The following is a 22,939-nucleotide window of genomic DNA, read 5'->3' as shown; positions in this document are numbered from 1 at the left end:
TGATATTTATGTCAAAAATACACGAGGTTGAGGGATTTAAAGGCTTCAATAGTTTAAAGATAACTTAAGTTATGATATTTATGTAAAAAAATACACAAGGTCGAGGGATTTAAAGGGACTAGACACCGGATGATGCAACAGCAAAAAAAAAATGATTTCAAAACCTAACAAAAAAATTAAATCATTGTGTACAGCGCCCTTGTCCCTTAAATTTCGTATGTTATTTGAAAGGAATATCAAAACACATACGTGCGGCATTGCGGAACAGACCGATGAATTCATTGGTGGCGTAGTCGTACCAAGCTCCGTAGCTGAAATGATAAAGAATGCTTAGATGTGTATTATTTGATTTTTATTTCCACTAGCGGATCCAGGAGGTGCAACCAGCGCGCGCCGCCCCCTAAAATCGTCCAAGTTTAACTTTTTATTTCACTATAGGATAAACAAAGTTAATAAATAAGCCCTAAATGCAACATTTCGTACAAGAAATTGTTACAATGTTCTTGGGGGAATACCCCCAAATCCCCCACCTGCCAACACTTTAAACAAAATAAATTTCGGTTCTCAGGGAGGGGCGTAAGTAAACGCCCCAAAGTTACGACCCCCTCTAACGTCAAATCCTGGATCCACCCCTACTGTCATAGACTGAATCTGAATTTTGATTTAGGTACAGATAAAGAAATATAACCGATATTTTGGCAATTTTCAACTGTGGTATTTGTGGCCCGTGCGATATTGCTATACACTGGTGCGAGGTAAAGAAACAGGGTAGCTCTAACCAGGGTTACATTATGTCTGTGCACTATGCTCCAAAAACCTTAAGTGACAAACCAGCTTTTCGGAGCATTCTCCGAATGGGCCTAGCACGAGTGCGAATATTAATAAGCTCACACACATACACATGCACATACACATGTGTGTATACATACACACATCCCAATACAGTAAATAAATCAATGCGTAATTATAATTTACTGCACTTCAATACAGTGGAACCTCTTTGGCTCGAACTCGCTTTGCTCGATTTCCTTGTTGGCTCGAACTGGATGTAAAGGATCGATTTCTTATTACTAAAGGTAAGCATTCCCGCTTGGCTCAATCTCCCCGAGGCTCGATGTATTTTCGCCGGTCCCAGGAAGTTCGAACCAACGGGGTTCGACCGTACCGACTTACTTGATGGTTTCATAGATCTGTTCCATGTAGCCTCTATTGTTGGTGGAATCAAACCATTCATGGAACGTCTGTGTCTGGTTCTTGTTCTTAATGACGACTTCTATACGTGTGTGGAACTGGGCAGATATGTTGGGCTTCAATGGAGGTGTCTGACCACCTGGATGGACAAAGAATGTATTGTAATCTGTGAGGAATCAATCATTTTTGTGTAGCTCTCTTTTGCACGGGTGTCAATTTAGGAGGTGGTGATTTGGTTTAAACTGGCCACCTGAATGGACAAACAATGTATTTTGAAATGTGAAAGGGATTAATTTCAATGAAATATTTGGTAAGTTGAGGAGGTGAGAATAACTCACTTGCATGTAATAGTAAGATGACATGAAGTAACATTTGAATGATTAAGAATGGGCTGAATGAGCGTAGCGATATTACGTCAGGTCATCTAACTGTCTGGAATACAACCTCTGACACATTGTCAACGCAAAATCTGACGCAGGAATTATGTATCGGATAACTGGCAGTACGCAAACACTCTTAATAAGTAATCCTTGGACTACATGATCTGCAATTTATTTGGCTGAAAATGTAGGTTATATTCTAAATAACTGACTTTTGCACGGATGTGAAATTGAGCGAAGATGTTAGGTTTAAATAGAGTTATCTTATCTGACAACCTGGATGGACAAAGGTTTTCTTTTAATATACATGTGCCAAGGTCCTGAAGACTAAAGCAGAAATAAAAATTATTTGAGTTGGGGAAGTGAGAAAGACGACTCTTATACGATCAAGTGTAAACCTAGATCGTGCCGCAATGGAAGATACAGGGAGAAGCGTAGAGGCCAAACTATTAACTAATAACGTGTTTATAGGCATCAGACTCATCACCAAACAGATATTCATCGAAATACAGAGTCATAACACAGCAGACACATTTAAAGTAAAAATATATTTATTTTTTACTTGTTAAAAATGGCGGATTAATTTTGAAAATCTATACAATTTGTATACAATTTTTATTAAGCAATGACAACACTGTATTGTAATTAATGATGTATATATACTAGTATGTATTTTGGGCCGGAGGCCTTTATGTACTGAATAAAGTTGAGTTGAGTTGAGTTGAGTCAGTTTTCAACATGAGTCTAGTAAATAAAAAAGCAATTCACTTGGAATTAAAACCGGTTAACTCTAACTCAACCAAAGGTGACTTCATCTATTAATAAAGATAGAACACGTAGCAAGCCGTAGAAACATGACAATGGTACTGATGCTGGTGATAATGATTCGTTGGCTCGAATTCGGTTGGCTCGAAATCTCCTTTGGCTCGGTTCGGATGTCAAGGACCGATTTCTTTACACTGAATGTACGTTTTCCCGCTTGGCTCGAATTTTCCGAGGTTCAAGGTGTTTTTGCCGGTCCCTGGGAGTTCGAGCCAACGGGGTTCAGCTATTATATACTTACTGACGCTAGGGGGTGGTGTTATTCCAGCACTAGTGCATACACTCGTGTCTTGACCATAACAAACAGCCAGCAAGCAGCAACCAATCAGGGCCTTTACCCACATTGTTAGACACTGAAACATTAAAGAAAATATACTCTATAATTCCAGTTGTTATACAAATACACCTGGCCGCAATCAGCAACATACAGTAGCCAATCAGGTTCTTTATACATTATCACGCGCTGAAACAAAACTTGATCACCCGTCGGGTGGGGATAATACCGGTACTCAAACCCATACACTTGGCCGCAACCAGCAACATAAAGTAACGTATCAGGTTCTTTATATATTATCAAGCGCTGAAACACAAACGAGATCACCAGTCCGGCGGGAAGGATTCCAGTACTCGAATCTTGGCCGTATAGCCTGTACTTAGTGCAATAATTAAGTATCTTTCCACATTGTTTGGGAGTAAAACATACAACATCAAGGAACAATCAACATGCAGTCCAGTGACTTGAATTAGTGTGCGGCTGGCAACATTTGCTTACAGCCACGCGACAGTAGAAAATCAAACCTTCATCAACAAATTACTGATTTTTAAATTGGGGAGTGACAGTTTGTTTATAAGGCGCAACATTTCGAGACAAAATGCGACCTTTTCCATCAAAAACGTGCTGGTAGACATGACTGCCAGCTAGGATGTTTTACCATGGCTAGTAGCATCATAAAAACACATAGAATCGCACTAAATCACATGGTGAAATTCAAATATCACTTTTCCTTTTATCCAAAATGGCGGCTTTTCAATCCATGGTTTAATAATGAAAAGTCATCTGTAAATGATTTATAAAACACCATTTTCACAAACGTAACCAATAAAGTTACAAAATAAGACAAAAAATATAAATGTAAAATTGGTTTACCTTATTAACTGCCTTCCTTTTGACTTAAAACAATAAAATATCCGAACTTTAAAAATGTTTCATGTAGGTTAAGGGTGGATTCATTACAAAAGGAGTCGTTTCTTTACGTAAGTAGTTCGGCTGTTTCCGACTGTTACGGAGATAAACGGAATTTAACGAAGTGTATTGGTATATATCAAAAGCTATTTTAAATATGGCGTTTCATTCGGTTTAAGGGAAGATGATACCAACGAGTTGAATCATAACTTTGCTTTTATCAATCATTATCTTATATATGAATTTGTATTACGATAACGCATGATCGACATACGTGAATTTCAAACTTTGACCGTTGGTAGTGGATTTGCCATTGCGTCCTAAATAAAACCCAAACCAACATATTTGATATTAAAATGAATTCGTATTATACAAAACAAAATAAAATGGTTCAAAATATCATCAATTAATTTTAGAAATAAACATTAAGCCAGTATGTTCATCATTATACATTTGTTTGAGTACACACTTGTTTCTTAGTTTTAGTTTAGTTTATGGGTGATATAATACGATATTATGATTTCCTGTCTATTCATCACAGGAAATCATAATATCGTGTTATATCAACCGTATGTCTTTCAAACAGTGAGATAACACTTTTTTTCACAGTTTAGAAATTTTAGCCCGCTCTCACTTCCAAATCAAACGTCATGGCGCACAGGGCTGGGATAAAATTGCAACGACGTCGTTATTTCCGGAATGACGTTACGTTCGCATACAATTTGGTGCGCTTTTCTGAAAGAACTACGATTAAATGTCATTTTATATCATTTTGGGGCATATAATAAAATGAATAATTGTTTGTTTCAGTGTAAAATCTCAATATATTTCATCTCGTGAACACCAAAAATAAATATAGTTTTGGGTGATCACTTGGTGAAATATATTACGATCTTACACTGCAATAAACATTTTTTCTCTATATATTGATGTTGTGTGATTTCATATGGCCACAGTCAGATTGCATATTTGTATTTATCCCATTAAATTTTGCTGTATAGAAAACTAGTAATCAGTTCAAAAATATTAAGACAACGCAATACGAATTTGAAAGCAGTACAAAACTCGCCGTATCATAAATTCAGTTACCGTTTATCTAAATATTTCGTAAGCTAGATAACAACGATCATCAAACATACAGCGATATCTTCATGTACCCAAATCACGTATCACCCACTGACTCCATAATTTGATAACTTCACACGGCGATAACAATTAAACCAGCTTCATTTCTTTTAAAGTTCGTTTTATTTTTGACGGAAACAGGCGATATCGATCATAAACCACATACGGAAATTACCGAAGTTTACCGAACGATTTCCGTGTCGTTTGCAGGGCGGAAATAGATATTGCCCATTGATGGAGATTTTCAAAATGGCTGGGATGATGAGGTAAATTTCATTCTTTTTTGGTAATTTTGTTTGTATTGTAATTGTGATAAGAAAGTTTGCCTCAATTTATTATTGTATAGAATCATTACGTAGATTATTTAACAATTGGATATCGATTATTATTATTCAAACCTGTACATTGATGTTCCGATGCTAGGCTGATCATTTCATGGACATATAAAACGCCTTTGGCAGCGTTTCATTACTGTCAAGGAATATATCAGAATATGTAGTATTCATACTTTGAATGTATTTTGCGGCATATTTGTGTACCGAATGTCCCAAGTACAAAAATCATAATGGCGGTATTTACTTGATTATAGTTATTATAGTATGGGTCGTGATTTAACACATAAAAAAACTATCAGCTAGTATAAAAGGGTTTCAGAAACTGCTATATGCCACTGATAGTCCGCCCGGTTCACTCAATCGATAGAGCGTTGGACTGTGAATCGGACAACCCGGGTTCGATTCCCGGGCGGACCAGGTCACTTCTGTTGTGATTGGTTATAAAATCCTTTCTACGACCATTCGCACTGTACCACTGCCACTGGCATGTACAGAAGTTGTCAGTTCCTTGCAGAGGTGAAGGCACCTAGTGGGTGGGTGTGTAAGCTTATTTATACTCGCACTCGGGCCTTGCCATTCGGCGAGTTCTCCGTTAAGATTGTTAGTCATTTTAGTTTTTTTGGAGCATAGTGCACAGACAGAATGTAACTCTGGTTAGAGCTACCCTGGTTCTTTAACGTGCACCAGTGTATAGCGCTGCCACACGGGACCCCCATTTAACGTCCCTCCCGGAAGACGATTACTTTTTTTAGTGATGCGACGGGGGATCGAACCTGCGACCCCTGGATTGATAGTCAAGTGTGTTACCTCAAGACCACGCATCCGCCACAGGCACCTAGTACTGGCTAACCGCCTTATAGTCTGCCCAGGATAGGTGTGCGGTGATTGAACTGTAACTCTGGGACCCTTCAATGTGCTCACGTCGGGACCCGGAGTATAAACTACTAACACCATCACTATGTGCAACTTGTGTACCATTCATGATCGACTTTGTAAAAACGAAATATTTTATAGCCTATATCATGAGATTTTCTCCTCCTAAAATGGCGTATAGTTGAAAAGTTGTTTGACAATTCTGGTGGCACTATTGTCAGAGTGAGTTCATTTCTTGAAGATTTGTCCATGCGCACACCTTTATCAAAATGCTGACAGTATATTTGTTTTTTAGTTTGGCTATTTCGGTAGCTTTGTTCGTCCCCAATCGATATTAAAGCTGCACTCTCACAGATTGACAGTTTTGACTTTTATCTTATTTGTTGTCTCAAAAAAACATTGTTTGTGATTTTGGCACCAATGCATTCTTTAAATCATAAAGGATAATTTACAAAGGAGCAGAAATCAATATAGTAAAAAACTGCCGAAGAACCCATTTTTCTTTAAGCATTAATAACGCTTTTAGCCAGAAAACATCAATTTTCGAAGGTAAATTAACAAACATCGAACTGATATTTTGTCAGCAGTCATTTTGCACTGGTTTCCAAACATTTAAGCAAAAATTGGCCCATTTCAAAGCAAAAAAATAAGAAAAAGTTGTCAAAACGGTCAGTTTATGAGAGTTCAGCTTTAAAGGGGTTGGAGAGTCAAAAGGAATGTACGATTTTCCAACTAATTGGGGTTGAAAACGATGATAAAATTTCAGACTGATAACGAAATGTGACAGATATATATATATCGCAATTGCCAACTTCGGTTTAAAGCATTGTTAATAAACAAATAAATTAGGCAATATTGTCATTAATCATAATAATTCAGACGTGTTTAAGTGGAATATATAAAAAAAACAATGACCCTACAACCCCTGTAAGTATATATACAGTACTGTTTAGACAAAAAATTGACACCCCTGTGCACTTCGAGTGCACTTCGAGTGCACTTGTAGTTCACTAGATGTGCACTATTGATAAACTAATGTAGTATATAGTTTATTAAATAAGCCAGTATTGTTTTTTTAATTGGTCCACTCAGATTGGCCTTACTGTAATAATTTAATATCACAGATAAGAAAATTTCCTAGCCCGTTTAATTGTTGAACTTGTCATAAAAGTGTTAACCATTTATTGAAGACTTTTGGGTGTTAAGCCATTTTACTGGGCTATTAAATAAATACAAGAGGTTTCTCGCAGTAACGCCCTGTATAATTCTATGAAAATTTTAGGTATTTACCCCTGTTGGTGGCGCTCTGTGCTACTGTTGTTCGATGCCAGATGGACACCAGTGTGTGTATGGGCCAGGACCCGGGACCCAATGGTAAGATAAGATAAGATAAGAATACATAAAGATACTTTAATTTCTTCAGTCATGGATCTTCGTTGGAATTACAATTACAGTCGATCCCCGCTAAATGCATAAAACATGGATTTTTTAACGTAAATATAAAAATCTGCGATATAATATTCTGCCAGCAGTCTTATATCACTGGTTTCCATGGATTTTCGCAAAAATTGGCTCGTTCCAAGACATTTTTTTTTAAAGTTGTCAAAACGTTCAATCTGTGAGAGTGCAGCATTGATGTTTTTGCTTAATTGCATTGTCTCTTATTTGAAGATATGTACCTTTAATAAACGATGTTTTTGTTGAAGAGTTATGATGAAGTATTTGTATTTACTTAACAGATCCTGCGTTCCCCACCCTTCCAACCGCATTTGACACACATATCGAGGCGAATATCAACAACAGGGCTTTCACCACTGACTTTCACATGTGGTACAACTTGTCGCAAAACATCGTGGGCCTCGAATCAACAAGTGCCGGTGTTCGACTGTCACAGATCTATAATTTCAATACCAGCCAATACCTGGAGACGAATAGAGATACGAGTAAGTTGTGTTGCTGTTGTTCTGGTCAACGTCGTGAATGATGATGATGATGATGATGACGATGATGATGATGATGATGATGATGATGATGATGATGATGATGATGATGATGATGATGATGATGATGATGATGATGATGTTGATGGTGATAATGATGATGATGATGATGATGATGATGATGATGATGATGATGATGATGATGATTTTGGTGGTAGTGGTGGTTATGGTGGTAGTGGTGGTGGTGGCGGTGGTAAAGGTGGTTGTGGTGATGTTGTCGCCGATCGTTGACGTTCAATCCGCGGCGAAGTTTAATCGAATACCGAAATTTAACTGCATTATTAACATCGTATGGTCCCCTCAGAACATATTTGCGATATCAGAATTTGACATAACGAAATTCCACTCAATTGTAACCATCGTATTGACTCCTCAGATCAGATTCGAGATATCAGAGTTCGACACATCGAAATATGGTTTCCTTATATCAGATTCGAGATATCAGAGTTCAACATAACGAAATTCGAGTGTTTCATAACCATCGTATTACCTCCTCAAATCAGATTCGTGATATCAGAAATCGACATAACGAAATTCCACTCAATTGTAATCATCGTATTGACTCCTCATATCAGATTCGAGATATCAGAGTTCGACAAATCGAAATACCACTGTATTATGACAATCGTATGGTTTCCTCAGATCAGCTTCGAGATATCAGAGCTCGACATAACGAAATTCGACTGATTCGATTATTATTATCATTACCATCGTTTTTTGCCTCTTCAGATCAGTGTACAAATTCCCCGCTTGGAACCAATAGCCCGCTATTCACAATTCTCGGAACAATGAACGGAAATAAACCTACTATGAGAACCCCTAACCAGATGCTTCGTTTTAATGACGGGGGTATTAAAACGAAATGGGTAAGTACTTATATGAGAAAAAAAGTGAAACGTCCCTCTCTGACAATACACATATCCGGGAAAGTAAATGGAAATATCCATGCTAAACCGCAACCAGATGTTCCGGTCCAAATGATGAGGGCGTTAACAAGAAAGCAATCGGAGCACCTCGGCAATTAATACCTTCCAGATTTACACATGGACGTCGTGCTTTTATTTGCAATCAATACTTTCCAGGGTAACACATGGACGCCGTGCTTTAATTTCGAATCAATACTTTCCATGGTAACACATGGACGTCGTGCTTTAATTTCCAATCAATACTCCCCAGGTTAACACATGGACGTCGTGCTTTAATTTCCAACCAATACTCCCCAGGTTAACACATGGACGTCGTGCTTTAATTTCCAACCATTACTCCCCAGGTTAACACATGGACGTCGTGCTTTAATTTCCAATCAATACTCCCCAGGTTAACACATGGACGTCGTGCTTTAATTTCCAATCAATACTCCCCAGGTTAACACGATGTTTGTGCGAGGTGTATAAAAAGTAGCATGTGGACGACGTTGTATTATATTTTATCCATATCTTCCAGGTAAACACTACCTTTGTTCGAGGTATCAAATGTAACATGTGGACGTCGTGCTACTATATCCAGGCCACACAAACAACGGCGAGAGTTGATTGGTTCTTCTCGGGTGAGTATTTCTCATAGAGCTAATGTCGTTTCAACTTAAAATTAGGGTAGAGCTAATGTCAATTTAGCTTTAAATGACCGTTCAAGTTAAGTGTAATTGCACTCAATAAACAGTTAAACATTCTTAATCTTTCTTACAGCAAAAACTTTAATATATAGCATTGCATGTTGTTTATTTCAATATTGCGTTCTGATTTCATTAGCGTGACGTCATTTCACAAATGTTCCATGGCATTAAAATATCATTTTAATGTACCGTGTAGGATGACGTCAAATATAGTAACCCGTATGTGCACTGTCCAATACAAATAGCGTCAGACATCGTATATTGATTGGATAAATTCCTCTCTCTTGACATCATAAATACTAGCCTTAAGATAACCGTTCAGTGTCCTTAAATGACGTCATATATTTATTTAAGTAATATTTCACACCACTGAGGGTCATATAACATTATAAGGACCGGCCAGTCAGCCCCCGAAGGTGTATATGGACCGAGGCGTTAGCCTTCGGGGGCTGACTGGCAAGTCCTTATAATGCCATATGGCCCGAAGTGGTGTGTTATATTTCTTATATTATACCGAACACTTTTTTATCATTTAATAATTTTAAAGCGCCTTTGATGTGTTTTATTGAACACATCTATTAATATTTACTTGGGAAAAAATGTCGTTGGTAAAAATTGTACACAGCACTCACTAGTTTTATGGCGTCAGCGGTCCATATTATATGACGTCAGCGGTCTATATTATATTTTTGGAGAGGTCCGGACCGGCCAAAAACATGATGTTTTATTAAAATGCATTGATGTACGGACCGATCGGCTTTATATACACAAGGAAGGGACACATTTATGTAAGGTATACAAATATATAAATATATTGTTCACGTCTTTTTTGTCTATTTTTAGCTCCCGGTTGGACGACGTCATATCTTATCCCACAGATACCTGTTCGTGCACATGTGTATGGTAAAGCCGGAGCAAAGAGGCCGTTTGATCATGTTTACGATTTCGCCGACTTTCATATAAAGCCGTTTAGTGGCAGAAATCATTACATGGTAATTACAAAAATAATTGAACTACATGTATTAATTATTTTCTACTTTAATAGCATACATTGACACAAGCATGATAACATAATAAGATAGTAATACCAAGCCTAACGACAAGTGGTTAGTTTAAACTCCCTGCCACAAGTTTGTTTAACCTTTGTCCGATTATATTGTTTTACATTTGAACATATTTGACCCCCCACGCCCCTTATGAAGAAACAACCGAATTCTAAATTACTGTTCATAACATTTGGTGACATTGTTATGCACCAGTCGATTGCAACCACGGCCCCTGAGGATACCGGGGATAGCCGGGGAAATGGACCGTGTTTTTACCTTCCAGGTGGCCCCGAATGCCGGGTGAATGCGGTGGCTTTGTATTTGTGGCAAAAAAAATCGGGGAATTGGCCTAGCCTAGGGTCCCTGTGGTGCGGGGGCATTTTGCGGTGATTTTACCAGCGGTTTGACCCCGCAGGGCGGGGATTTTACACGGGCTTGGTTGGACCGAAAGTCAAAGTCCCCGCTATTCCCCGGACCTGGTAGGACCGTGGTTACAATTGACTGGTGCATTATGTGTGTATGTCTTCTATTTTTCAGACCCCACAGGGTGCTTTCTGTTCTGGTGAAAAAAGTCTAAAGGCTCTCCCGAACCCAACATCGGCGTTCCACTTTACAGCAGAAATCGTCAGTCCGAGCTCATACGCCGTGACACCTATTAAGGTAAGCATATTTTTATAAACCTTACATCAATCATAATAAGCGTTCGACTAATAGATTTAAGCTAATTTCTTTTAGCTCGATTGTGAAGAAGTTCATATTAATCGATTCTTAGTATCAGTGTGTGTATCATTCGGAACTCCTCGGCCATTTTTATCGAATACAACCTCGGATGTATGCCAGTACATCAGTTGAAGTAGTTCATTTTTTTTAAATTATATCATTAATGAAATGTAGTGTTTTAGAGTTGTATTTATTGATCTAAGTTTAAATTGATTGCCAGTGAAGTGTATTATTGCAAAAATAATTGAGATTCCCAAGAGTTAAATCAAAACGTTTAACTGCTAAATAAAATTACTTAAACGTACCGCTTTTGGGGTATGTAAACCGTCCAAATACATCCGTGTTCGTTTTTTTTCGATAAAAATGGCCGAGGAGTTCCGAATGAGATTCTAAGCGACTTAAAGTGTTAGCACGTCCTTAATTGCTTTAGCTTTAAAATAATCACGTGCGCCTGTCAACAAGAGCTGTCACTCATTGCATTGACCCACTCCTCACCTCTAAGATATGGTGACGTCATTTTAATCAGAGTTGACACTGTAAGTGCACATTTGCATATGCAAAACAGTAGGCGTGGCTATATGTGCTTGCGCAGTTTTAGCAGTTTACTTAATCATGAATAGTTGTCTCTGAAGCAAGAAGTAACGATTCTTCACAAAAATGAAACTGGCCATTTTAATAATCTAGCGCCTCTGGTTGGCTGAAAATGTAGGGCAAACACTTAATAAGACAAATAGCGTGCCCTTCGACAAAGGTGAGTTTTAAATAAGCCACATGTCGTTCCATATCACGTGTCAACGGGACAAGTGATTTCATGGCGTTAAAGGCCTAGTTTAAGGAAAGTTTGGCATGATAATCCCCTGCTGTGCATATTCTGCTTATTGCACTGGTATCACAGAAGGGGCCAATTTCCTGTGAAGTATTTTATTAACTCAGGGCCATTTCGCGTCCATTTCTATAATAAAACCTCCCAAACTGCACAGCAGGATACTCAGATCAGAGATCTGATAAGAGGGATCAGGGCAAGTAGATTAAGATCAATACACAGAGGTTCTGTACTGTACACAGATTATTTCATTTTATTTTGTATTCTATTTTTTTTTTTTTTTTTTTTTTTTTGTGGGGGGGGGTCACCCATAGAAGGCTTAAACTAAGCCTTTAACTTTAATTTTCAGGAATACTACAACGACGAATTATCGTTAGGTCGTTACGACTATGTGCCCAGTAACGCCAGGCCGTATGGAATGGTGCCACTTACAGAGGTTCACGATTTCACAACAGGTATGCCAGGGGCGGGTCCTGGATTTGACGTAAGAGGGGCTTATCTGAGGGACGTAGCCTTTTGGCCTGCGGCCCTCCCTCTGAACCGAAATTTATTTGGTTTAAAGGAATGACAGGGGGGTTGGAGGGTTTGACAAAGGTCTTTAACAGGAGAGATAATTACGTAATGGCAATAGAACAGTAGTTCCATGCGGGTATTTTTTATCTTTGCCCATAGGCAAGATAAGGATTTCCAGGATGGCCACATATTTCGATTTTCTGATCTTGGGCTGGAGGAGCTCGTGTTTACATGTATTAACAACACTTATATTTTACCTTATATTAATCAGGCGTTGCGTACATCACTGATCAAAAGAGGGGAAATTGTACAGCAATCCCGATTGAGGTGTCAATGTTTGACGTCAAAATGGCCGACCCGTCCCACGTTCGGATACGAACGTCGAAGGAGTTCTTTTACTTCGATAAGGCGGCATACATTTACGAAGGACAGGTATTTATTTGATTGGTTGAAGAGCCCTTTTTTATCTATCGTAGATACTATTTAAGTGGTACATATACTCTTACTAACTTATACCTTTGAGACGCATTTGAGTGACCAGCAACTCAAGTCGATCTTACTAGGGTCACACACCATTGACTTCATGCACTCTATTGGTCAGTTATTTATAACAAGTAATCCGATTAGCTACATCATTCTTAGATCCAATTAAGACCAATATAGAATACCAGCCCGGGAGCTCGTTTTGTCATAAACTGATTGGGTTATTGTTACAGTTGATTGTTAATTATTTTCCTCGTGTTGCTGTACGAAATAACCTCGTAAACCTAAATGTTATTAGCCTTTATAAGAAGAGAGTAACCTTAGTTTAAGCGAGCTAGAAACAATCGCACCTTCGAAGTGTGACACTCGGAAGTCTCAGCGAATAATCCATCGGTTACTCACCTTTGCTATAGGTAATAAAGAGAATCATTTAAAATAAACTTATTAAAGACTAAAAGCTTTGAAAATAACTAACTTAATAGAAACGTATTAACATCTTGCACATGTCACTATTCTTTAAAACAAAATCTACTCTGCTCGTCATATTGAATTTAGTACAGTTGAGCCCCGTTGTATCGAGCTCCCAAGACCGACGAAAAATACCACGAAAAGAAATCGTTTCTTTACATCAAGTTCGAGCCAACGAGCATTTGGAGACAAGTGGATTCGAGCTAACGGGGTTCTATTGTATATAATTATTATGACACGCGTATTTTTCCTGACCTCGTCTTATTTGTCAAGGGGACAGTTCGAGGAATAGAAATGACGAGTGGAGTTACATTGAAAACCAGTGTCACACAGATTTAACCTTTTGACAACATTTTTTTTCCCTTGGAACGAGCCAATTTTTGCGATAATCCATGGAAACCAGTTATATAAGACTGCTGACAAAAAATCAGATCGCAGATTTTTATATTAAAGTTCAAAAATTGATATTTCTTTCATTTTTCTTAAACCGTTAGTAACGGTTTAAGCCATAAAACATTAATTTTCGAACGGAAATATGAAAATCTACGATCTGATTTTTTGTCAGAAATCTTATATCATTGGTTTGCAGATAGTTTCCAAGAACAAAAAAGTTGTAAAAACGGCAAATCTGTGAGAGTGCAGCTCTAAGTATTAGTTTAAGTAACAAGTAATTATTTATCTTTATAGCGCGTCGTTCGCGGTATCACGTGCGACGTCTGGATCGCCCAGAGAAATGACTGGCCAACGGCAGGCTCTGGCGTAAACACCACATGGGAATGGTACTTTGCCACGGTATGTTATTTTAGTTGTTCAGAAATTGTGAGCGCACATGGGTAATGACATTATATCAACTCATGTTAAAACGGTAGATTACTTCTGGTATGGACGCTTTATTCTTGCTACTCTTTGGCATTCGATTATTGGTTTAAGCATCAAAATGCAGCAGCTGTTGTTGTTGCTGTTGCTGTTGTTCTAGTCTGCTGCTGTTGTCGTTGTTGTTGTTGTTTGACACATTATACTCAGACAAAAATAATGAGCTTAACTTATTCCTGTTATTAGAGACTTAAGAAGATTCGAGAAATTGGGGCCCGTACAACAATTTTGTCACCGAGGGCTTCTTCAGTAAAAAGTCCAATTGAATTTGTGAAAATACTTTGACATCAAACCGAATTTCTTGATATTATGTAGTGTCGTATGCTCTTTCATTTGGTGACCATAAAGTTATGTTTCTTTTTTGCAGCCGACGTACACCGAAACCCTCCCTGATAAGTTGCAGTTCGGCAACCCTGTAATGATGTACATGACGGCCGGGGCTAATACCGTAAGTCGGGTTGTTTCGCCGTGCTGTACCCTATTCTATTGTTTCATGATCATGATTACATAATTATTTTGAATATACAATATTACTAGTGGCATCACCAGTTTCTTAAGGTGGTGCTGAGGCGTTGACAGTGTGCTCTTAAGATTGTTTTCAGCGAATAGTTTCACTCAAACTGATATACAGTCGAACCCCGTTAGGAATATTTACCATCAGAATAATGAAATCAGTCCTTTCATCTAGTTCGAGCCAACGAGAAATTCGAGCCAAGCGAGTTCGAGCCAGTGAGTTTCGACTGTATGTGATATTAAACCCAGGGTGTCACCCACTCCTATAGTGTATGCGTCAACAAACCCTAAACACTTATTGTTAGGCTTGTGGGATAAAATCATAAATCAAATGCCTGTTTTACTTTTCTTACAATATTTTACTAAGGACAATATTATAAGTTACGGGGTTAGTAGGTGACCCGACATATGATATACGGGGCAAAGGAAACTATATCGAGTGAGAGCGAAGCCCGAACCCGAATATGGTTTCCTGTGCCTCGTATATCCCATATCGGGTCACCTACTAACCCTGTAACGTATATATCACGTCGACAACCTGTTTACATGTTTAAATGTTTCATTTATTCATCGGAATCGGAAAATATATACGCCATTTTGGTACGATATAATTTTGGTGACCAAATATGGAAAAATATGGGGTCACCGCGTGACTAATCCTCGACCAATGGCGTTGCGTCATTTATGTTGGAGGCGTGATACAGGTTTATGCAAAACTATTTATTTTTAATGCATTTTTATGTTTGACTCGCAATGGACTTTAACGATCAAAACGAAACAAAAATCATATGAGTTATGTAAACAGTTGAACCCCGTTGGGTCGAACTCGCTTGGCTCGAATTCCTCGTTGGCTCGAACTATATGTAAAGGACCGATTTCATTAAACTAAAGGTAAGCATTACCGCTTGGCTCGAATTTTCCAAGGCTCGAGGTATTTTCGCCAGTCCCTGTGAGTGACCCAACGGGGTTCGACTGTAATAAAAATTCTTTATTTGTATCATTCAGAATATAACTTTAAGCGAAAAGCTTAGTAAAATGCAGTCAAAACCCGTTGGTTCGATCACCAAGGGACCGACCAAAACACTTCGAGCATCGCGAATATCGAACCAAGCGGGAATGCTTACATAGAGAAAAGATAATTCGGCCCCTTACATCAAGTTTGAGCCAACGAAGAAATCGAACCAAGCGATTTCGAGCCAACGGGATTCCACTGTATTTTCATTTAACAGAATAATAATATACATGTAATGATATTATATAGCTCAATTGATTATACAGCTTGAAAAATCGTTAACATTATTATCGCTTCTTATATCTTAGGGTATCACTTACTACTATAACATCTACGCCTATGATGAGACGCGGCCTACCATTTGGTCTTACGACATCTCCAAGTGCTTTAACTACACAAGCAGGCGGGACTTCTCCTTCAAAATCCCAGGTAAGGTTAATGTGCTTTAACTATATACATGTACACAAGCAGGCGGGACTTCTCCTTCAAAATCCCAGGTAAGGTTAATGTGCTTTAACTATATACATGTACACAAGCAGGCGGGACTTCTCCTTCAAAATCCCAGGTAAGGTTAATAATGTGCTTTAACTATATACATGTACACAAGCAGGCGGGACTTCTCCTTCAAAATCCCAAGGTAAGGTTAATGTGCTTTAACTATATACATGTACACAAGCAGGCGGGACTTCTCCTTCAAAATCCCAGGTAAGGTTACGGTGCTTTAACTATATACATGTACACACGCAGGCGGGACTTCTCCTTTAAAACCCCAGGTAAGGTTAATGTGCTTTAACTATATACATGTACACATAAAAAAATATTTCTTCACGATTGTGATAAAACTGAATTGTCAATAGTACACGATGAAATAAATATATAACAGTATGACACGATAGGGTAAATTTATGATATGGTAAACAAATACATAATTATAGTTTACTAAATGTTTTATGATTGCATTCTCCCTGTATTTTTATGCTTCCAACTCCAGATCTGAAATAAATTTTAAATGCTGTTTCTGTACTCATAAGAAAGAAACTACTTCTATATAAAAAATAAGATGGGAGAAAAATACAGAAAATGAATAAGTACATGTACATAAGTAAAATGGTACATATCGGTGCTAATTCGTATATGTTTGGTTATAACGGACAACTACGGTAACAAAATGGTTTGTACCGCGAGGTGTGTTCCTAATGTGTACATAATGGTTTGTACCGCGAGGTGTGTTCCTAATGTGTACATAATGGTTTGTACCGCGAGGTGTGTTCCTAATGTGTACATAATGGTTTGTACCGCGAGGTGTGTTCCTAATGTGTACATAATGGTTTGTACCGCGAGGTGTGTTCCTAATGTGTACAAAATGGTTTGAACCGCACGGTGTGTTCCTAATGTGTACATAATGGTTTGTACCGCGAGGTGTGTTCCTAATGTGTACATAATGGTTTGTACCGCGAGGTGTGTTCCTAATGTGTACATAATGGTTTGTACCGCGAGGTGTGTTCCTAATGTGTACATAATGGTTTGTACCGCGAGGTGTGTTCCTAATGTGTACAAAATGGTTTGTACCGCGAGGTGTGTTCCTAATGTGTACCTAATGGTTTGTACCGCGAGGTGTGTTCCTAATGTGTACCTAATGGTTTGTACCGCACGGTGTGTTCCTAATGTGTACATAATGGTTTGTACCGCGAGGTGTGTTCCTAATGTGTACAAAATGGTTTGTACCGCGAGGTGTGTTCCTAATGTGTACAAAATGGTTTGAACCGCACGGTGTGTTCCTAATGTGCACGTTTTCGTATTTTAGGCAACTATCGCAATTTAGTGGTTGGTAACCAAGAGGAGTTCCGGTACGCCGTACTTCGGGCGATCACCAAGGCCGGAAGTGATAGTACTCATACACTATCTGCCCTCCGCGTCTACAACATACAGGTTTGGAAGCCCATTTGGAACTCATCGGCTATTTTCCATCGAAAACCTCGGACGGTTTACAAAGTCAGAAATCTTTTCATTTAACTACGCTGCAAGTAGATCGCGTAGTAATCTCAATTTACCTGTTCAACTTAATGACTATACCAAATTTTTGTTGGTGTACTGGGAAACATCCGAGGTTGTTCTGGATGGAAAATGGCCGAGGTGTTCCGAATTTTGATGACCTAGATAACATTTCGTCGCCTCAGCGTTGGAGTGTTCTATCTCATATTTTTTTCATTTTCTAGAAATATTCTTTAAACATTTTGGTTGTCTGAAAAGCTTTTTATTAGGTATCATGATTTATGAAACTTGAAGGACATAGAAAATGTTTAAAAAGTGCTGACATGAAAACCCTGTGGACTGAATATCAATATTTCTGAAGATATTGTAAATTTTCATTTGGATAAACAGTTCAAGCAAAAATCATGAAACCCATTTTTCTCAATATGTTGTAGTTTTCTCACATAGCAAAGCGTGTTATATAGCCGGTACATCAGTAAAAGTAGTTCATTTTTTTTAATTGAGTGTAGTATTGCAAACATAATTAAGATTCTCAAGAGTTAAGTCATTAAGTTTAACTACTAAATTAAATTACTACGCGATCTACTTACAGCGGACTTAAACCTACCGATTTCTGAGTATGTAAACTGTCCAGATACATCCGAGGTTGTTTTCGATAAAAATGGCCGAGGAGTTCCGAAAGTATCTGAAAATGACTCGGCCATTTTATTTGTGAAATGCTGTTGTTTTTTCTTTTGTATGACGAAATAAAGTGTGGCAAATCTTAAGGAGTGTTAAAAATAAGATACCCAACGAATGGAATCCTTCAAAAAAAATGATATTATTATTTAATATCGTCAACAAGTTTCATAAGCGTAAACAACGCTAATAATCAGCTTTGCTGTTGCGTTATTGGTTGATTGGCACTACCACGGGATGTTATCAATGTATTGTTAAGAGGTTAAAATATTTATCACTTTTGTAAAAGTCCCGGTGGCCTTGTGGGTTTAACCGTGGGTTCGCTCCCCACAATAACTTTTTTATACAAATACTGTGTTTTTTTCTGTAATTTCGATATCGCAGATTTTAATATTTTATGGCAAAAACAGGTATAAAAACAATGCATATAACATCAATTTTTGATCTTAAATATAATAATCTGCAATCCATTTATGTCAGCAATTTTATTTCACTGGTTTCCTTGCATGTTTGCATAAATTGGCTCGTTCCAGGACAGAAAATAAAAAGTTGTCCAAACGTAAAGCAATAGTTTCAATGAAAATAACTTCGTTGCTACTTTTACAGGCTGATTATTTGAGTGGAAGCGTCATCAGCGTCACGTTTACGCTACTGGACAAGGCGCCGCAGATAGGCGACACGACAAAGCAGAAACCAGAGAACGACTTGAACACCGTTGCCTCAAAAATCAGCGCCGCTATAAACGGCGGCCAGTTCATTGTGAAAATACGGGACCCAGTTACCAACCAGGTATTGGAAAAGAGGGGGGGGGGGGGCATTGTTTTAATTCTGACGTCGTCGGCGAAAGTGAGGCCTTTTAGGAGAAATTGGCGTTTCCATTCAAGTTTTCCGGCCTGATAAGCAGGCAACTCGCAGCTATTTTTATATACTATAAAAGGGATATTTAATTCAATGTAACACATTGTTATTAGCTTGTTTAAAATCCTATGTCTTAGTAAAAATGCTTTTGTTGTTTATGTAAATACCTCAACAAGACTCATTTTCGCAGACTTCTTCACGTCAAGTATTTACACCTCTTTATTTCAAGGTTAATGAAAGAAATAGCATTTGAAGTTATTGTTTTGTAAGTACTTCATCTCTCTCTCAAGCAAATACCTATGGCGACCCCGACCAACTAGACCCGTCAAAGAGGTAATAAACTCGAACTTTGGGTAACTCGAAACATCTGATAACTCGAGGTTTTAGGCCGGGTCTCTGGGTTCTTGAAATATCGAGTTACAAAGTATATATTTGGTACTTGGAACCTAACATTGTTCCAATTAAACACAGTTGCACACATATTCACAATTCCATAATGTTCAAGTTCTATACAACCTTCTTCAAAGCCCGATACAATTTAACCCCAAAGCACCCTGTTGCTATTTCTGCAGCACCATGTCCATTTTTAACCTGGCTAAAACCCTAATCCTCGCTCGCCAAATCCCAGAGGATCACAAACGTTGCCGTTTCACCGCGAGACAACTCCCGACAGAATCAAAGCAAGCAGATTTTAAAGATAAAAAGAAACCCAAGTTATCGGTTGAAAGTGTATTCATCGTATCCGTCCCTTGTTTCAGCCCAACCAAATGGTTGCCCAGGTGAACTCTCTTGCTCAAACTCAGAGGATCACAAAAGTCAGCTACTACCGGAACACGGTGCCAGGAACGACAACTTCCACCGGATCGTCCGGAGGTAAAACATGACAAAATAAATAAAAAAAAAAATATGCTGTTTCTTATGTGGCTGTTAATGCTCTGTTAAAGCTGCTGTTATTATTAGATAACATGGTTCTAATAATAGAGCAATGAAGCTACATGGACCACACCCGGCCCCATTATCACGAAAACACTTAAGTCAAATCTCAAACTCAACTCATTTTACCATATTACATCAAAATTTATTGATTTTTTTATGTTTTTTTTTCAACCGCATTCTTTCATTGAATATGTTGATTGAAATATTTGGTCTAGAAAAATATTCTACAGCAAAAAATGGACTTGAGTTAAATTCATTGCCTTTGAACAATTACTCAAGTATATTTTTTTGCTCTAGAATTATTTTTCTTTGAAATATTGTCAAAACCTTTCAATAACATATTCTATGAGAAAATACGTTTTCAAAAAGTATAAAAACATGCAAGATTTTAAACAACACTATGCTTTCATGTGGTAAAATGAGTTGAGATTGAGACTTGACTTAAGTATATTCGTGATATTGGGGCCTAGGCCAGTATTCAATACATTCGGTGCTCCTCGGCCATTTTATCGAAAACAACCTCGGATGTATGCAGGTACATCAGTTGAAGTAGTTCGTAAATTTTTGAATTATATCATTAATTAAATGTTATGTTTTAGAGTTGTATTTATTGATCTAAGTTTAAATTGATTGCCATTGAATTGTATTATTGCAAACATATCCCAAGAGTAATGTCACAAAGTTTAACTGCTAAATAAAATTACTACGCGATCTACTTGCAGCGGACTTAAACGTACCACTTTTTGAGTATGTAAACCGTCCAAACATATCCGAGAGGTTGTTTTTGAAAAAAATGGCCGAGGAGTTCCGAATGGTATTCAGTATTGATCGTATTGTAATAAGTAGCTTATTGAATACGGCCCCTGGTCCATATTACTAAACTAGTTAAGGGGATAATTAAGGTCAAGCTAAGAAGAATGAAAAACGCCTTCACATCATGTAATCGGATAAATGACTAAACACTTTGAGCACATTTATTATTCGATTTCTAGAATGAAGTAAATAATTACATTTAGTTTTTTTTCAAAATAAGTTTAATCCACTGGAATGGCAATACTTTGTCAAATATTTCGTATATTTATTTCGGCAAATCACCATTTTTTTTTGTTTAATATGACTTTAACCTGGTAAGTGAACTGTTTTACAGTGTTATTGATTGGTACGTGTGCGCATGCGCATGTGCAAAGGTGGATCAAGAGGAGTGGTTTGCGGCTTATTATGCAACACGTATGGGTGTTTAAAAATGCCTGAATACGTATCGACTAATGAAGTAACTTGTGCGCTGCACGTTGACGTAAAGTTATGCGACGCGCCAAGTCCATTTATTTTCGTAAATACGTACATACTATTGAGTTTTAACCATTACAAAAAGGGCATTACAAATAAAACAAATTGTAACTTTTTATTCTTCCAGGAGTGATGGCGGGGTTGGGCGTGGCTATGTTGGTCGTGTTCTTCATTCTTGGCGTACTGGGTACTTATTTCTACTACCGCAGGCAGGGCGGGGCCTTCGGACCAAAGAGATTTGACAATCAGGACATTACAGAAAGCACTTCATAATTGACGTTAAAGGACTTCATTTGTATACACCATGCAGTAGTGAATGCACTCCTTCATTTATATTTAATTCAAATACTTTGACAACTTGGATATTATTGTAAAAAAAACTTCTTCATTAATATTTAATTTAAAAATATGCATTTATATACACCAGACAGAAGTGAATTCACTCCGTGTATTGTTTAATTTAAAGTACTTTGCAACGTCGACAACTGGGACGTTGTGGAAAACACTTTTAGATAAGAGATAGTAAATGTGATAACTCAATTGGTATCTTCCAAGTTTTTACACCTCGGGAATTTTTGAAAGCACTTCTAAATGGGTATGTAACCGCAGTCGAAACTCGCTAGGTCGAACTCTGTTATCTCGATGTTTTGGTTATCGGGAACTTTTTGTTGATAGTGTTGGGTTTTGTTGAACATGCTTTGAGATTGGTTATATCGAGTAATCGTTATCTCGAAGTGTTTCCCGAGGTCCCAATGTCCTCGACATAACGAGTTTTGACTGTATTTATTTGAAAGGAATTCAAAGTTTTGTCACAGGCATCTGAAAAAAGAGTCCTAACAGTTCCGTGTGTGCTTTTATAATACATGTGATAATACATTGTGATATACGTGTATATATGCGTGCAATAACATTTTTTTATAGATTATTTTCGACCAATGCAACTCAGATTTAATATATTTCATTTTGGGTATGTGTGTTTATGCTTCACATAAAACCAGGGAGTTGTATCCAATATGCAACTTAAGTAAATCTTATGGGCACACATCAGTGACTTCATTCGCTGTTTTATAAGTTTCGTTATTTATTTCACGCAATCCGATTAGCTACATCGTTCTTAGATCCAATTAAGACCAATATTGAATACCACTAACGCAATAGTTGGGATAACTGTATTATGCTTTTAACAGTTTCATCATTTTTGTATATAAAAAGTGAT

General features: G+C 37.7%; 2 protein-coding genes across 3 annotated transcripts in view; one reads left to right on the top strand and one right to left on the bottom strand.

The window, feature by feature from the left end:
• The window catches only part of LOC128221230 (uncharacterized), a 216,947-nt gene that overhangs the window by 16,739 nt on the left and 177,269 nt on the right, over window positions 1-22,939 (bottom strand). Inside the window, exons 1-4 of one of the 2 annotated variants that reach the window (XM_052929753.1) lie at window positions 3,541-3,667; window positions 2,635-2,746; window positions 1,174-1,330; window positions 250-311 (exon numbers count right to left, since the gene is read on the bottom strand). In XM_052929753.1, the coding sequence (XP_052785713.1) occupies window positions 250-311; window positions 1,174-1,330; window positions 2,635-2,737 (322 nt within the window). In that variant the 5' untranslated portion in view covers window positions 2,738-2,746; window positions 3,541-3,667. Of the gene's footprint in view, window positions 1-249; window positions 312-1,173; window positions 1,331-2,634; window positions 2,747-3,540; window positions 3,668-22,939 lie in introns of those variants that run through there. The other variant, XM_052929754.1, reaches the window with a different exon arrangement.
• LOC128221721 (uncharacterized) lies at window positions 4,857-21,996 on the top strand. Its single transcript, XM_052930322.1, has 16 exons — window positions 4,857-4,967; window positions 7,192-7,283; window positions 7,649-7,852; window positions 8,639-8,775; window positions 9,353-9,455; window positions 10,365-10,513; window positions 11,105-11,227; window positions 12,460-12,565; window positions 12,895-13,055; window positions 14,262-14,366; window positions 14,815-14,895; window positions 16,281-16,401; window positions 17,777-17,901; window positions 19,249-19,431; window positions 20,259-20,373; window positions 21,851-21,996. Exons 1-16 carry the CDS (start codon window positions 4,936-4,938, stop codon window positions 21,994-21,996), a joined length of 1,983 nt encoding a protein of 660 aa, XP_052786282.1. The 5' UTR covers window positions 4,857-4,935.

Source organism: Mya arenaria, chromosome 16, assembly GCF_026914265.1.
Source record: "Mya arenaria isolate MELC-2E11 chromosome 16, ASM2691426v1".
Lineage (NCBI taxonomy): Eukaryota > Metazoa > Mollusca > Bivalvia > Myida > Myidae > Mya > Mya arenaria.
Note: the sequence above shows the minus strand (reverse complement) of the source record. Positions and strands in the feature narration are given on the sequence as shown.

Coding starts and splice junctions, on each gene's coding strand:
- LOC128221721 (XM_052930322.1), top strand. CDS start 4,936: ATGGAGATTTTCAAAATGGCTGGGATGATGAG. Junction 8,776..9,352: donor GGGGTATTAAAACGAAATGG/GTAAGTACTTAT, acceptor CATATCTTCCAG/GTAAACACTACCTTTGTTCG. Junction 16,402..17,776: donor CTTCTCCTTCAAAATCCCAG/GTAAGGTTAATG, acceptor TTCGTATTTTAG/GCAACTATCGCAATTTAGTG.